Here is a 17538-nt window from a genome sequence, read left to right as displayed (position 1 = left end):
CCATTGATTTTGAAATTATCAATTTCGTCAATGCTGAAAGTATCTCTTTCATTAATTCTGGAATAATCACTTCCATTGATTTTGAAATTATCAATTTCGTCAATGCTGAAAGTATCTCTTTCATTAATTCTGGAATAATCACTTCCATTGATTTTGAAATTATCAATTTCGTCAATGCTGAAAGTATCTCTTTCATTAATTCTAGAATTATCTTTAATTACTCTCATGAAAGGAATGTCACATGCGACTCATGAAAGGAACAAATCCAAATGAAAGAAACAGAAATGAATCGATTTGCCTGTTTTTGCTTCAAAAAATGCTTGATTAAAGTTGCGGAATTTAATTTATATGGGGCCATAATTAATTTCAAAACATCCTAAACTATATGGATTGAGATGCAATTGGATAATATAAGACAATACGGAGACATTAATTATCATTTTCCCGCTTGAGAAGATATAAATAAATAGTTGAAATCAATGTTATTGCATGGATATCAACCTCAAAAATGGGTCTGGCTCATCGAGAAGAAATTCTGGCTCATTTTTTTATATTTAATTTTCTGGGCTTCGTATCTCTAAGCGAACTCAATATTTCGAAAGCCAAAGATTCAATTCAATTTTTAAAATGATTGATGTGGCGGAAAACTCCACTAAATTTCCGCATTTCTATGGTAAAATCGGCAATTTTAACATTGATCTCTATGGGGGGGATCGTGTTTGTTTGCACCGAGTCACGTGATCTTCCGACGGAGATGTTGGGGGACACTGTTCTCAGCACTGCCAAGGCGGAGACCGCTGACGTCATTCTTCCTCCAGTAATGTAAGCTCGATCAATACCTTCTAAAGCAGAAGGCACCTTGCTCTAGAAGGTGATGGCTCGATGGGATCATCCAGTGTAAGTCCCTCAGGAGTGATGCTGATGATGATTATGGCGTCCATTCTGAAAGCCTCATAAATAATAAAAATTCAAATAGGCGTCATGTGAAAAACGGGAAAAACCGGAGCACTTTTGCAGTCACGTGATGGGTATCCGTCACGGGAATGATGACGTCACAATGCCTTAAAATACAACCACTACGAAATGCATCCTTTGTTTACGTCGTGAGCTGAGTTCAGTCACGGTCGATAATGTTTACACGATCGCGTTGGTATCCTTCACTCGCTGATCGTTGAATAGTCATAATTGATTATCATAATTGCTATAATCGGGATTCCCCCTCCCTTGGCGTCGATCCACTGATTCCTTTGGACGAGTTCACCTTCAAGTGCAGGTGAGTAGATGTACACGCAAGGCCGTGGCCCCTGTTGGGCTTGACAGGGCCCCAGCCTGCTACTGTTATTATTAATTAACCGAAAAGGATGAGGACGAACTCCCAAATTACGGTATACCGGTGTAGCTGGGCGAGTATTTTTGTTTTATTATCGCCAAGCCCGATTTGAGGAACAGCTTTGGTATAAGTGACACGCCAAGTTGGCGGCTTTTTTGCCGATGTTAAAAAAACCATATTTTATCGCCAAAAACGATAGAGCGAGCTCGCGGCTAGTCGCGAAATTTCTCCCCTTCCAACATGGCCGCCGTGAACTACTGGTTAACGACTGGTGCTGGGCAGTCCTTAACTACTACTACTAAACCATACATGCACATCGTCCATATTCCTCTGCGGAACCTCTAACGGGGGTGAAAAGCAGTATAAGCACCCTTCTTGGCACTGCTTTGGTGCCATGGCGCCAAACAGTGCCGAGTCTAATGTAACCCCGAGAAAGGGAAATAAAAAAGTTTTTTTTTACCGCTCACCTGCTCTTTCCCCCATCCTGAACGGCGCAGCAATAATCCATTAGAAACAGAAATAATCCTTGGGGCTCATGCACGTGAAATTATCCTTAGGACGTAAATAATCCAAAATACACGTTATAAATCGAAATAATCCAACGGAATTGAACAGGATGTAAACTCATATTACCGAATTTTAAAAATACATCACGACAATACGAAATTAAAATCGAAGTGGTTGAAGTTACTAGGCCTCGCCAAACAGAAGCCATTTAACACTGTCAAGAATTTAAAAAATTGGTGCTGAAACGCGACTGTGAGCAGAACATCCTGCAACAACGCGCAATGGAAGTGAAATGACACGTAGTTCAGCAATGCATTAGCGCAGAAAACGTTTCGTCCAATCGCTAACAGATGCATGTGAATACGCAAATCCGTGGCTGCACCTATGGGCCAAACTTCATTCGGCGCGAGCCTATGGCCCGCAAACAGCTTCCCCCCCCCCTGCTGCTTGGCCGCTTCGCTATGCTCAGACGTCGCTTCGCTCCTCTGACCATTAAAGGGGGCCCCCCGGCCTGTAATTATCAACTCTGTTTGCACCACAACCAGAAACATGGCAATTTTATTTCACTAAGCGGGGTACATGGCAAGAATATTTCACTAAGCAGGAATAAAGCCCTAGCAGACCGAGAAGATAGAATAATCCAGTTGAGGCTGAAGGTAAACAAACGATTCTGAGGTGCCACAGTTAGCGACTTTCTGAAGGGATCTAAACTACATCCCACCCTAATTGTATCGTTGTAGGCCTGTTGCTCTCTGCGGCGAGACTTTTCAATAGGGAGATCGGTTTGCATTTGTGCCTCGAAGTTGGGAACCACAGGAAACCAACTGCAGCCGATCACCACTGCGGTGATGGTGAGCTTTGAACCCGGATCCTTGCGATGCGAGTCCGTCACTATGACCACTCCACCACCACAGTGGTGGCAGTCTTTAACTGTGATCCTAAGTAACTACTAAAAAAGTCTTTAGCTTAGAGATAGTATCGATAATAAAGCCGAACTACCAGCCAACTATGGATAAATTGGCGCTCAACTACTTTTTTTCGAGTAAGGACTGCAGAGATAGTTCACCCCGTGAAACCTATAGGAAATAATAATATAAATAATAGCAGATGTGTGGGGGGAGGGATGGGGGGGATGCACTCTTGAGAAAATGTGGTTCCCAACTTCGAGACATCTCCCCATTAAATAGTCTCGCCACAGAGAGCAACACGGCCTACAACAGTTAAAAATATTCAATCATTACACTTTTCACAAGTTGAAATATAGATTGTAGTGCTGAGAAATTAGACGCAACACTAAATATGCACTTAGACTGTCAGGTTCATTCACTCACACTTTCGTTGCGGAGTTGTGTTCAGTTTGAATGAATCTGTTGGTGTGAACTCAAGTACTCTTTGGGTGTCAAGCGTGGATCCAGGATGATGTGTCAGGAGGGGGGAAATTGTGTAAGTTCTTCATCGTATCATTCATATTTTACAGGACGGAAAATTTCCCCGTATCATTCGGCTCTTGATAAGATAACGTAATTTATTTGTTCCCAATCTATTACGATAAAAATATACATGTTTTACAATATTTGAAAGAAAAGTATAAAGAAAAAATTATATTTGAATTGACGCGATGCGATAGAACGGTTAATTCATAATGTGATGAAGAAAGCTGGGACAGGGAAGAGAACAGTAATAAAATGCTCTCAACCCTGTGACGACATCTCTATAGGTGACGCACGTAAATATCTTCTTATCTTTTTTGACCTGAAAGAAAGATTAAAAAAAAATATATATATATCGGCCCGATAGGTGTAGAAAGAAATTTATTAATTAAATTAAAAAGTAAGTTATGGCAACCAAAAAGCCGACATAATAGAATCCTGTTTTAACAAATACCGTTATAATGAAAAAAATCTTGTTTTAGCGAACACTTTTCTAATCCTCCAGATGAGTTTACATAGGAACAATGCAAAAAACCTGGAAATCCTTTATAATGAAATTTCGTAATAACAAAGTAATTTCTCTGGTCACTTGGAGTTCGTTATAACAGGATTCGACTGCGTAATAAAATTTTACAATAGCAGTTTTTTTCATCTTGATTCGGTGACAAATTATTGATAATATAGAAAGGAGAGGAGAAACTAGACAAAAGTAGAAATTAGAAACAAGGGCAACACCCTTGTTTTTAACAGTTTTGAAGCTGTTAACAGTTATTCAGCTGTGGAAGAAGCCAAGGCAGGCAATCTTCAGTTGTGAATGAAGCAAAGGCTGGTATCTTCAGCTTTGTATGAAGCGAAAGCAGATGATGTCCTTCAGCCGCAAAATGAAGCTGAAAGCTGAAGCAGATATCCTTAGCCATGAAAGAAGCTGAAGCAAACATCTTCAGCTTTGAATGGAGCAAAATCAAACATTTTCAGCTGTAAATGAAGCCAAAGCATATATCTTCAGCTGCGAATGGAGCAGACACAGCTTCAGCTTCAAATTGAGCGAAGACAGACATCTTCAGCTGAGAATGGAGCTAAGGCAGGAGGATCCAGGGCGATGTGTCTGAGAAGTGACATATTGTTTAGGTGCATTTGAATCATCCCGTATTTTACAGGAAAGTCAAATTTACCCCATATTTTTCTGCTTTTGGGAGGGGCAATCACCCCTCTTCCCTGGCTCTGCGCTTGTTGGGAATACTCTCTCTTCTCCACTGTTGTATGGTATCAGATTGTAAATGCAGCAATTTTCTACCAATGCTGCATTTCGCAAATGCAACATCAGTCAAAAATTGAGCTTAATTTTTTTCTAACCAAAAATCAAAATCAAAACCAGAAGTGTATTTATGGGGGCTTAGCGTGCTATAGCCCAGGGCTGCAAGTTCAGAGGGGCATCAAATTTGAGGAATGACTAGCCAAGAAAATTAATAGAATGAGAGAAAGGCGGCAACAATTGCATAACCTTCAATAAATCCGCTTCTGCCCAGACAGTGAGTGGTGACTTAGAGTTTGCAAGCATGTGAGTGAGCAAAAAAGTGACTTGGAACATGAGTAAGCATGTGAACGACCAAACAAGTGAACTACAGAGTGAGGAACCAGGTCAGTAAGTGGCCTGGAGCCAGGGACGTCTTAAGAAAATCCTGGGACCCATACCTGGCAAAGCATGCTTACGTTACAAAATTCCAACCAGGTCTCATTTCATGAGGGCCACTTCCCCCCAGCCCTCTGCACTTGAGCAGTGCCATCTTAAGATATGGGCCCCACCCAGGCAGCCGCTGTGGTGGTCGAGTGGTTATAGTGACGGATTCGCGATGCGAGGATCCGCGTTCGAACCCCACAGTGGTGGTTGGCTGAAGTTGGTTTTCTGTGGTTCCCAACTTCAAGGCGCGAATACGAGCCGATCTCCCCGTTAAAAAGCCTCGCCACAGAGAGCAACAGACCTACAACATTACAGATATTCAATCATTACACTTCACTCACAATTTTAAGTATAGATGGCAGCACTGAAATATCATACACAACACTAGCTACACGCTCAGACTGTTAGGTGTACACACTCACTTTGTTCCATACTCTGCCACAAAGCTGGGCTGGAAGAGATCTCGGCAACGGGATAAGTCCGGTGGCAGAGACCCTGGCGTTCATTCATTCAGGGCCCTACCCAGGCACAGTTCAGGGCCTCGTGATAATGAAACCTGGTTAAGATTTTTGAGATTGAGCATGCAAATAGAAATAAGCAGGCATTTATAGTCAGATGGGGGGGGGGCGCTCAGAAAAATCTATTTTCCCCCATGATTATATTATTGCGATGATTATATCATATTTACAGATCACTTGAATGCCCACAACACATTTTCAAACCAATCTCCTAAATTTTGAGTGCCCTTGGCCTAGAGCGTGTGCAAGCTACTGACTTGGAGAAACAGGAGTGGAGGGAGGCCAAGCAGACTATATATAGCACAGGGTAGTGAATTTAAGGAAAGAGTAGTCAAGAAAATTGGACCAGAATGGGAGATGGGCTGCAAAATTCTCGTACAGCCCACAGGCAGCAAATCTGTAAATGCTCTTCTGATTAAAACAACACAAATTCTGGATTTTGATCAAAGGTGTATTAATTCCGCTCTTCCTTTCCAGTTATTATCTACACATTTATTTTCACCGGAAACTTAATTAAAACAGTGTTAGGATCTCTTATAATTAATTTATGGAGATGAACACATGTACACGAAATGAATAAATAAATAAATTACATTTAAATTATTTAGTCTTGCAAGCAAAGTTTTTGGGTTTTGTTGACGATGAACATATCTGATGGCACCAATTGAAGCATTTCAAACACTTTACCAGTTTTAATGTATCTACAGAGCCATATTTCTTTGTGTTATTTTCCGGAGGTTTTTACAAGCTGATGTTTATCTTCAAGGACGAGAGTTTTCTTGGCCTTCGATTAGGATTGTTTTTCCTTATGTTGTTCCACCATTTTTTTTCTTTTCCATAGAGGATTTTAGGGATACTTAATGGGGACTTCCTATCACAGAGAATGGGGTCCCGGATGATGTATCGGGAGGGGCAACTTGTTTAGTTTCGTTGGATTGCCCTGTATTTTATGGGACAGACAAATTTTCCCATATTATTCGGCTCTTTGGAAAGATGATCATTCCTAACACATTCCACCCCCTCCCCTGCCTCCACTGAGTCACTGCCTGAGCAGAGGCAGGCATCTTCAGCGGTAAATGGAGCGGAGGCAGACATCTTCAGTTGCAAATGAGCCAAGGCAGGTATCTTTAGCTTCGAATGAAGCTTTGACATCTTCCGCTGTGAATGGAACAGAAGCAGACATATTTAACTGTGAATAGAGCAGAGACAGGCGGATCCAAGGCAATGTGTCTTGCCTTGCAATGTGGCTTGGATCCTTGCGATGTGCGCCAATTCATAATTGGCGATATCAGGGTTCCATTGTGTAGTTATAACCCATCAACACCCCCCCCCCCCATCATTACCCTACTGATTCAGTAGCAGTGGTGCACTTTACCATATGAGTTTGTATGCATTAAGTGGATCATCCATAGGTTCAACTGTGGGGATTCCCCCACCCCTGACTATTTTATCAATTGTAGCAATTTGGCTAATCAGATGGAAAAAGTTGTAGCCGAATGAGAGGGAATCTTATCCAAATTGATGCGTCATACAATTCAAATTCCAAAACAACTGCATTGAATGGCAGATTCGACCATTACAGTTGAGTTTGGTCGCCAGTTACAGTTTAACATCATTTATGCCATGTACACGCACTCATAGAAAGTGAAGTAATTCCATTCCGTCATCTATAAAATAATTTGAAAAGAATTATCTGCAATTTTCTTCGAAAAGTTTCAAATAATCCCGAATTGTGGTGAAAAAAGCATAAGTGTATCAAATTATCTGTTATTTGTGAATGAGCAGTGCAATTGCTGAAAATTAGGAAAACGTTCACTTTTTAACTTGAAAATTTTGATCTAAAAAAAAAATCTTTATTTTTAGCTTATTCAAACAGCTCGCTCAAAAATTTCAGATATCATCCTCGCTTATCTGTGATTTCTGTAGTCCACAGGTCGTGTTTCTACGCTCCAAGAAATGGAAAGTGGCCCTACTCCCAAAGTGTCAGGAAGTATTTACGACCAACAAACAACAAAAAGAGTACAGAAGCACAAGTTTTGAAACATACAAGAGAAATGTGAAAATTTCTGACCAATCTACGGACATTTCCAATTCCTAAAAACTAGTTGTGATAGCACATTATGGACCGTAGTTGACTTGAGCTGGATTTAGCTATCTCGTGTCGAGTTGAAGAGGTTTCTGCCCATTGAATTTAGTATTATGCCAACCACATGAGAATAATAATTGTTGAGTTATGAAGGTTCTACTGAGAGATGTGAGGTGACAATATTCTCCTGGATGTAAAAGTTGGAGAATATATAATCGAGAATATTCATTTTTCTTTTAAATAATGATTTTTTTTACTAATTTTGTTCATATTATGAAATATATTGTCAGTTTTTTCATTGCCTAAAACATTTAAAACAAAACAATTTTTGATATAATAACCCCCAAAGACAACTTTTAGTTTGAGAATATTCTCCTGGTCATGAATGGGAGGTTTTAAAAGTTTGGTTACGAAGATTTTAGAAGCCTTAAGATTAAAACCTTAGAAAATTATTTTAAAATTAGATAAATTTTCACAAATTAGCTCAAAGCGTAAAACTCAAAGTTGATTGATAAAGCAAGCTATTCCTGTATAATCAGCTCCATTCTAAGAAGATGTTGTTTTCTTCAATGCACATACACTTAAATTCTATACCATTCATATTTCTTTGCAAGTCATGCAATTCAGCCATGATGGTTTAATTTTTCTTGCTTTTGAACTTTAATGTTGTGGGCTACAAACTTCATTATTTCCTCGTCTTCTTGAGGAAGAGAGACAGAGAATATTCTCTCGAAGGACTACCATTATAATACAATACAATACAAATACAACGCCACAACAGGCAAATTGCCCAACGAGGTGGCTGACTTAAGAACATCATGGATCCCCGAGCCATTTTTTGGAGGCACTACCACTACTGCTACACCATACATGCACCCCACCCACACACACCCCTCCCCCCCGCGGAACCCCCAACGAATCGGTACATGCCGGAATGTGCGTGTACGTGTAGTTAAACCTGACGTGAAGTTTTTTGTTTCTCTGTAATGCTTGTTATGTGTAGTGCTGCCATCTGCCACCAGTTTTTCAAACTATGAGTGAAGTGTTATGATTGAATGATTTATCGTTGTAGGACTGCTGCTCTCTGTGGCGAGACTTTTTAACGGGGAGATCGGCTCGCATTTGCGCCTTGAAGTTGGGAACCACATACTAGAGAATATTCTTATCAATTATTTTCTTATCAATTTCTTATTAATTATTCTTATCAATTTACAGAGTATTTATTATAATACATGCTATTACAAATATTATTGAGAATACTCTCTGGAAGGACTTCTATAACTGGAGAATACTCTCTGGAAGGACTTCTATAACTGGAGAATATTCTCTGGAAGCACTATTATTAATAACTTGAGAATAATTCTTATTATTTTTGATAAGAATATTCCCCAGTAATTTATGAAAGTGGTCCTCCCAGAAAATATTCTGAAGGATATTATATATAACTATACATTGCAAATAGCAGGAGAATATTCTCACCAAGATCTTATAAGAATATTCTCAAGTTATTTATAATAGTAGTCCTTCCAGAGAATAATAATATTCTCGAATATTCTCCTCGATGAGACTATTCTCTCCGAAAGATTATTCTCGAGAATTTTACATCTCTAGTTCTACTGTAGTAGTGATCTTCAGATCCTGTTTTTTAGATCCAGACAGATCCAGATTTTTTTATGTATTTTCTGGATCAAAATATGACAACTTAAATTCTGAACAGACTATACTGAAATCGTTGTTGAGTTAATTAAATACCTTTCACACTATGTAAACTTGCTTATAGAAAATATAATTTTACTTTATTTTTTTTTAGGTAAATACCAGAAGAAAATCTCCAGTGTGGTAAAATTTGACGCGCAAGACTAGTTTTCCTAACAGTATCAAATCGGATAAGAAACATGGCAGATAAAAAGATTCTGCTCTAGATTGAAATACATCTCTTTGAAATTCTTCCTACTCCATTAGAAATGGACGAATCATCTTGTACACGATCACACGATGAACACCACAAGGATGAAGACAATTCTAGTTGTGCTCCGATCACAGCAGCATTGAGCGTGCAGCGACCTGAACCCATTTCTCGTGACCACTTGGGTACTGAGGATAATCCACATAAGTGTGAGTGCTGCATGAAAAAATTTTTGAGAATCGGTGATTTGCGAAAGCACATACGAATTCACACTGGAGAGAAACCGCACGAATGCGAGTTTTGCGGTAAAATGTTTTCTGAAAAAGGAAATTTAAACAGACACAGGAGAGTTCACACTGGACAAAAGCCGTATCAGTGCGATTTTTGTGGTAAGACATTTTCCGTCAGCACAAGTTTGAAGAAGCACAGACGAATTCACACAGGGGAGAAGCCGTATGACTGTGATTTTTGTGGAAAAAAGTTCTCCCGAATCGATTTTCTAAATATTCACAAAAGAATTCACACAGGAGAGAAGTCACATGAGTGTGATGTTTGTGGCAAAATGTTTTCCGAAAGAAGCAGTTTAAACAAGCACAAAAGTGTTCACACTAGTGAGAAGCCATACACGTGCGATTATTGTGCCAAAACGTTTTCTCAAATCGGCGGTTTAAACTGTCACAGAAGAATTCACACCGGAGAGAAGCCGTATGAGTGTGATTTGTGTGACAAAACATTTCGTGTCAATGCAAGTTTGAAGACACACAAAAAAACACACACCGGAGAGAAGCCGTATGAGTGTGATGTTTGCAATAAATCGTTTTATGAATTGGAGCATTTAAAATCTCATCAAAGAGTTCACAGTGGAGAGAAGCCATACATGTGTGATATATGCGGGAAAACTTTCACTCATGTGAGCAGTTTAAAACATCACAGAATAATTCACACTGGTGAAAAGCCGTATGAATGTGACACTTGCCATAAAAGGTTTTCTCGAACCCATCATTTGAACACTCACAAAAGAGTTCACATGAGAGAGATGTCTTAGGGGAAGTGTGTATATGAAATTTCTTATAGTTTGTGTCAAAACACTTTGATCAAGATGTTTGTGAAAAAAAAAATCGCAAAAACTTTGTACATTCTAGTTTTTTAATTTTAGCAATGCAGCAGGGATGGACGGATCTCCATACTGGACGGGCCTGTAAAACTCAAAATAGCAGATGCCTGAAAAATATCATCACTGGATGTACATGGTGATTATAATTAAAGTTCATGTACTCTTAAGTAGTTTTTCTCAAAAACTGCTTATCCGAATACAGCCAAATTTTTTGGATATCTTAATAAGACCATGGGAGAGAGATTACATATATCCTCTAGCGAAGGAAAATCTCTATCTCCTCTGTAGCTTAGTGGTCAGAGCACTCGTCCGGCAATCGAGGGACCCGGGTTCGACTCCCGGTAGAGGCAGAGATGAGTTTTTTCCTTCCTTAAAAAAAATTAACATCTCAAATAATAAATATCTTCACAACATCCAGTCTTCTGTATATCTTGTATTTATGAAATTAAAAAAAAAAAAAATAGTTCACTTTTCTACCACCAGGTAAAAAAATGTGCTTTTTTATTGAATTTTAATTTTTTCCCTCATGGACCATATAACATACATTCCAAGTTTCAATGGAACACGTCCTCCAGAATGGGCGCTACATGGGTCGCCGTGCAGACAATATACTGACAGGTGCTCATTAGTCTGAGCAGTGTCGGTATACTGAAACTGTTCAGACCTTCTGCAGTGCCTGTTCTGGTAGATGCATTTGACCAAAGATCTACGTCTAGCATTACAAAACACATAAATACGATTAATCGATATTGTTGAGTTTCGTTGATTAACTACTTAACTCTTTAACGCCCAGACAGAAAACCTGGGAGGGTCGTGAAAATACCAAGTTTTTTCTGTTCGAAGTGGACTCGTCCAAATTTCAGCCACTTTCCCTCTCCCCACCCTTTCTCCATGAGTATCTATTCATGCCACCCTTTGTATTGACGTTCACCCTTTCATTTCAATGGATTTTCGGGAGATAATTTGTCTACTGAAAACACCCCTTTCCTCACAGCATTATCTCTTTGTACAATTTGAGTACCTTTAGTCCATTCTCAAGGAACATTCTAGTACATCAGCTTTTAAAATCCCATTGATAGGGCGTTGCAGTTGTCTTTCCGTTCCCGCCTCTGACAAGAGCTTTCATCTTCTTCCCCGTTGGTGACAAAAGCCCACCAAAACATACCCATACCCCCTAGCTGGGCCGACTTGAGGCGGTTATGGGCATTAACCTACTCGGCCGACTTCGGGCGATCTGGGCATTAAAGAGTTAATGATAAATATCTCCCTTTACTATTAAATAATCAAAATTTTTCAAATTTAAAGACTCTTTTAAATTAATTAATGTCAAACTTTTTAGAAAACTCTTCCCTCTTTTCTTAAAGCCAATAATCGAGTAGTAATATGAAACATATAAACACTATAGCCATTGCTATTATATGAAAATTCAATCAATGACGAAGAAGATAAGGGCTCTGCCTGGTGCTTCGCATAAAGTTTAATGGTAACAGTAGACGCGCATTTCCTTGAAACTTGGTACATACGCTATATAGACCATGGGGAAAATGTAAAATGCAATTAAAAAAAGCACCACTTTTCTGCCTGGTGGCAAAAATTGAACTTTTTTTTTTTACTTATTTCGTAAATCTTTCATGGTCTCCTTAAGATATCCTAAAAATTTGGCTGTATTCGGATAAGCAGTTTTTGAGGAAAACTACTCAGAATACGGGGAACTTCAATTATAATCACCCTGTACTTGATTGATTTATTTTGCAAAATAAATATCGCTAGTGTATAATTTTTTTAAAAATCCAAATTTTTAAACAAGTAAGAAAATTCCGAAGGAATGTGGTCATCAATCGCAAGTCTGAAATAAGTCAAATTGCTAATTATAATTTTCTGTGCTGTTGGCATTGGAAAAGAAGTCACCAAATTACAATTCACTTTGCTTATGCAGAGTGTCCCACAAAGGACTGGCGGTTTTGAAAATGGGACAGCAAGGAAACGGTGACAGATATTAAAATCATTCTTGCGGAAAATAAATGTGCAAAGGTAGGAATTTCAGCTTCCACCTATCAAATTTTGTGTTGAGAAGGTTAAGAAGAATGTAGCCATCACTTTCTTTCCTCCTTTTAAATCAATTAGAATTGTGAATTTATTCACAAATTAGATTTATTCAGGGGGGGGGGGGAGTGGGTTTTTATTAAATGTCCTCCTCCTGGTGACTTTTTTTGTGAGAAACATGTAATTGAAAAATATCTCCAACTAGCTATAATACCCAGCCTGCCAGGGTTTTCTTCAATGAGGCTTTTTGGATCACGTGATACCTTCCTCCTTCTTTAAGGGACATACAAACCATGTCTAAGCTAACCAATATGGCGACTCAGGGCCACAACTAGAGGGGGGAGCAGGCGGGTCTCGTGCCCCGAGTGTTGGATCAGAGGAGGTGCAGACTTTGTTCTTAAACCTCTCCTTCAACATTTTACAAGGGGGCGCCAAAATGCGCACTTGCTCCGGGTGACCAAGCATCTAGTTGCGGCCCTGTGACGACTTCGTGCGCAACTCATGAAATAAACGAGTCTAGATTTAAAGGAACGTAGAAATTTTCCCCCTTTTTTAAGTGGTGCTAGGTATTTTGGTCCCCCCCCCCGTTACAGATGTCCATGCTACGGAACAGATGGTAACTCCTAGGAAAAGGGAGGTTTCCAAGGGGGAAAAAACACTCGATTTTTTTTTTGTGGTGCCCCTTTTCGTTTGATGCCCTAACCATGTTTTTTCCTCTTTGTGGTTAATATAGCCCTGTTATTCTTTAATGGCAGAAAGAAAGACCAGACTTTTTTCAGGGGTAAAAACTACGCCCACCCCTGCATTCACTCCTTTCCTCTTTAAAATAAGCTAATGCCATACCTAATAACACTAAAAATGATATTATAAGGGCTTTAAACTAAAAGCCTCCTTTCACAATCAATAATATGTTTAATGGGAGGAAAAATTAAATTTTAATCAAAAATTTCCAAAAAATTTGCTGAGAAAAGAAAGGGTTTCGTTTAAAAAAATTGCGGCCCGGTGCGACCGCACCTTTCGCGCACCCCTAAGTCTGGCCCCTGGGTAGCAGCCAGCTCTTAATGCACACACGTTTATAGGTTTCACAACTAACTCTGGAGGGGGTTTTCTGGGTAAATAGTTGCTTTGATTGCAATGGACCTAGATTGTGCATAACACACCAAAAAAAAAAAAAAATTATTGTGTAAAGTATACGCAAGCATAACGCAACTCAATGTTAACATTGGATATTTTTCTGAATTCGTCAACAATGGTACCAGGGATTTCCATTGTCATAACGGGTGCTCAATAATCCGGTAACAAAACAATATGAATTTCCATTGTTGCAAACATATAAATAGGAAAAAGTATTACCATAGACTTTTTGGAGTGTATGGCGAAAGCCGGTGTTATCAATTGGTTCATGAAGCATTAGCAGTTCTTCGTACCTCAATTTTCCAAGGTCGATGAAGCAAGTGATTCGTACGGTGGTCTTGTTGAACGGCTGGGACCCACCCAATAGACAGGACTCTTTAATATCAATCATATCAATTTGTACTCGTATGGGCGGATATCTTGAACTATGTACCTTCTATTCTCATTGATAATTTTTTTAACTATACACATGTACAAGTGAACGAAAAATGAAACGAAGAAAAGAACATTGTACAAGGCCCCCCCCCCCCCCGGCTCTCATGGCAGTCGTTCTCCTAGGAAGGAAGAAAAGACATTGTGATGATCATGGCTACTGAGACGTCAAGGACACCAGCATTTTGTGTGTCCTCAGGGCTATAGCAACACCCACTAGAGAATAAGGCCGCAACACGAGCTCGTGACGTCACTAAACTTAGGCGACTGCTTGCGCTACGCACTGTGGAATCGACTTGATATATGTACCGTACTCATTTATTATTCCGCGAGTAAAATTGGTGCTATGAAATATTTCTGCCTTAACGTTTTACTAGATGAATTTAGGTTATATATATTTATATTTTTTTATTTTAATCACCCCCCCCACCTCCCCATTTTTCAGTTCAGACAAAAATACAAAAAATTCCCTGTACTTGTCTAGGTTCACAGAACCATTGAAATTATCCTTTTCCTCCTTGAAAATGGGTTTTAGGAAAATAAATTTATAACTTAAATATGAATATTTTTTTTCTCAATCAAGTTTCACATCACACACCTACAGAGAAAAAAAAAATCAACAAAAAGTGGAAGTTTTTTTTAAATTAATATTTTCAAATATATTTTACGAATTGGGAAAACACTATCTGCTTAAACATTGTCTTCTCAAACAATTTAAGCAATAATTTAAAAATTTCCTTCAAATGTTTTTCATTACACACAAGCAAGAATTTTAATATTCAAAAGCTAATAAAATGGTTCTTAATAACAGTATTAACAGTACAAAATATCCACTATTTCTGATGAAGCGATAAGCATGTGGTGATATTGAAAAAAACCAATGAACAAAAAATTAACAATGAAGATGAATAACGTCGTTGAGTTGAGCAAGATGAATTGATTAATGACAACTGTTCTAATAAGAAATCGACAACATAGTCATTTTCTTCTTTCAACCCCTTCAAATTTTCAACAACATTTTTTGCAAACTTAATTATGGAATCAAACTTACAACTCTCTTTCGGGCAAACTATGAGTTTGGTAACTTCTTTTAAAAGAGAAATTATTTCAAAAATATTTTCCATTTTTCGAGGAAACTGTTTGCCATTCACATCATTGAGTACCAAGTTATTATGATGCACTGATACACTCGAATTTTGGTCGATAGTCACACAATAAGAAACTGCAGGGCATGGAAATACACTCAGATGTACAAACAAAGCCATATCGTTTTTGAAAATAACATCATATTCCTGTGGAACATTTACCTTTTCCAATAGCTTTTGAAGGTCTTCCACAGATTTGAAGTGGTTTTTGTTTTTATAGTCATTTTCAGAAATGACACTTTGAGCTATGCCTTCTTGAAGATGATCATTTTCGAGCCTCGTTCTTCTTGCATCAGGATCTTCTCGACAGCTTTTGTTCGATGACAAATACTTTGGGCATCCTGGAAATATTGATGGTACGGCTCCTTCACAAGGTCGAGGTTGTGAGAGCTTGACGACCAGTTTCTTGCCAGAGGCTGGATCATAATGTTGAGCGACTCTTCTAATGTCATTTTCACTGAAATGTAATTCACACACCTGTGTAAGAAAACGAGAATTTTACTTGGCAATCTACTGATTTACAAGGATTCATTAAAATATCAATTAAATCATACGATAAATATGCCTGATGAGGATCATGATAAGATAATGAAGCACTATAGTCAGCTTTGACAAAAATTGTTTGCTCCAAAAAAACCAAATTTTAAAAAAAAAATTCGATATTTTATTTTTCCTAAATTTCGAGTCGAATCGAAAATTTCAACTTTGCAGGGCGTTTTCCTCTGTGTTGTGAATAAATAGAATAACTTTCCTTCGGGGGTAATGAATTCTAATACAACTGTCACATATTAAAAAGAAATGTGATAAACATATGGGTATTAATCAAGAAACTATACGTAATAAAAAATGAGACAACCATAATTTTTTATGGGCAGTATATTTATGTTTTATCATAATTATTGGTGTTTAATTGCTCTTATTGGGTTGCTGTATTTGTGATATATATTTAACATCCATATTTTTTAAGGGCAGCTTTTGTCAGCCACCTCATTGGACATTTTGTCTGTTGTGGTATTTGTAATAGGGGGTATCAAATATTTTTCATAACAGTTATAGTTCTCAGTTTTTAAATTATAGGCAATATTATTAAGCTCTCAAGATCTGTCTTTAAAACATACTAAAAATCTCATTTGGCATACCAACGACATCAAATTCTACCAATTGTTTATCTCGCGCCCCCCCCCCAAAAAAAAAAACTCCATCACATTTGTTTAAATATTAATGTGTAAATAATATGAACCAATCTTCACTTTACTGGTATTACATCACACATGTTAAAAAAAAAATTATATTCAAAATTACTTCAAACATTAGGTCTGATTTAAATCAGAAATTTTTCGTTAGCAAATGTTCATTAGCAAATTGATTATTCAAATCAGTATTTTTAGCTTCAGTTACTTGTATCAAATTTCGGGAATAAAAAAGAAAATTCTACAATATGCAATATGTATTATTTGTTTCTAAAATCTGGCAATTACGTAATTCCAATATTCAAAAATAATTTTAGTTATGCACTTACCTTGTGATTCTCTGTCGGAACGAAGTCTTTTCTTGGAATGGCTGAAAGCCAACGCTTCCTCAACATGGCATTCTCCGGGAATGAAAATACTGATACTTTGGGACCTTTAACATAGTTTCCCCGACAATAAGGTACACAACATTTATATGGCATGATTGTTAAATTTTTTTAGGTGTTCAAATTCACAGAAACGAATAAAAAAGAACGATTTTAAGAGCTTCGTTTTCGCACATGTCTGACAATAACAACGTGGAAGATACAAGGTAGAAGCCAAGCAACGTGCTTTGTTGGCGAGAAAACAGCGTGCCTACATACGTTGAAGAAAAATAGCTTTTTATCACTTGGCGCGTTTTTTCGAATAACTAATGGCTTATCGTAGGCTGATGGCAACCATTCCATTTAATTCTTCGGCCTAACTATGCTACGTCACAACTACTTTTGGGTTACCGTGTACAGGCCTTGTTTTCTAGTGGGTGTTGGCTATAGCCACTAGAATAAGGGAAGCCACTAGAATACTCCTTATCTAGTCGTCTAGCGTGTGTAGGGACCTACAGGGCTACCGCGCGACTCCTGCTGTTTCAGTTTGTAGAAGGCCATAATGTCTCAATAGAAGGAAAATTGGAGTAAACAGACGTCGTATTCCACAGTGAAATTGCCTCTGGGTGCCGATAAAGCACATGAACCCCTCTCCCAACA

The 17538-nt window shown here is 38.3% G+C and overlaps 2 protein-coding genes across 2 annotated transcripts; one reads left to right on the top strand and one right to left on the bottom strand.

Moving 5' to 3' along the window:
• Window positions 1–1103: 1103 nt before the first annotated feature.
• On the top strand, window positions 1104–10900 carry LOC149068455 (uncharacterized). Its single transcript, XM_089251952.1, has 2 exons — window positions 1104–1273; window positions 9360–10900. The coding sequence occupies exon 2, from the start codon at window positions 9514–9516 to the stop codon at window positions 10498–10500; it is 987 nt and encodes a 328-aa protein (XP_089108078.1). The 5' UTR covers window positions 1104–1273; window positions 9360–9513; the 3' UTR covers window positions 10501–10900.
• A 4090-nt stretch (window positions 10901–14990) lies between these two features.
• On the bottom strand, window positions 14991–17325 carry LOC149068454 (uncharacterized). Its single transcript, XM_089251956.1, has 2 exons — window positions 16843–17325; window positions 14991–15800 (listed from the first exon to the last, which is right to left on the bottom strand). Exons 1-2 carry the CDS (start codon window positions 16993–16995, stop codon window positions 15012–15014), a joined length of 942 nt encoding a protein of 313 aa, XP_089108082.1. The 5' UTR covers window positions 16996–17325; the 3' UTR covers window positions 14991–15011.
• Window positions 17326–17538: the final 213 nt, after the last annotated feature.

Source organism: Pholcus phalangioides, unplaced genomic scaffold (assembly GCF_987345545.1).
Source record: "Pholcus phalangioides strain wild (caught in Gottingen) unplaced genomic scaffold, Ppha-v1.0 ptg000027l_1, whole genome shotgun sequence".
Taxonomy (NCBI): Eukaryota; Metazoa; Arthropoda; class Arachnida; order Araneae; family Pholcidae; genus Pholcus; species Pholcus phalangioides.
Note: the sequence above shows the minus strand (reverse complement) of the source record. Positions and strands in the feature narration are given on the sequence as shown.

Bases quoted from the DNA above. Each gene is read 5' to 3' on its own strand.
- LOC149068455 (XM_089251952.1), top strand. From the start codon at position 9,514: ATGGACGAATCATCTTGTACACGATCACACGATGAACACCACAAGGAT.
- LOC149068454 (XM_089251956.1), bottom strand. From the start codon at position 16,995: ATGCCATATAAATGTTGTGTACCTTATTGTCGGGGAAACTATGTTAAA. The intron at 15,801-16,842 runs GTAAGTGCATAA...TTTCTTACACAG, and splicing joins TTCCGACAGAGAATCACAAG to GTGTGTGAATTACATTTCAG.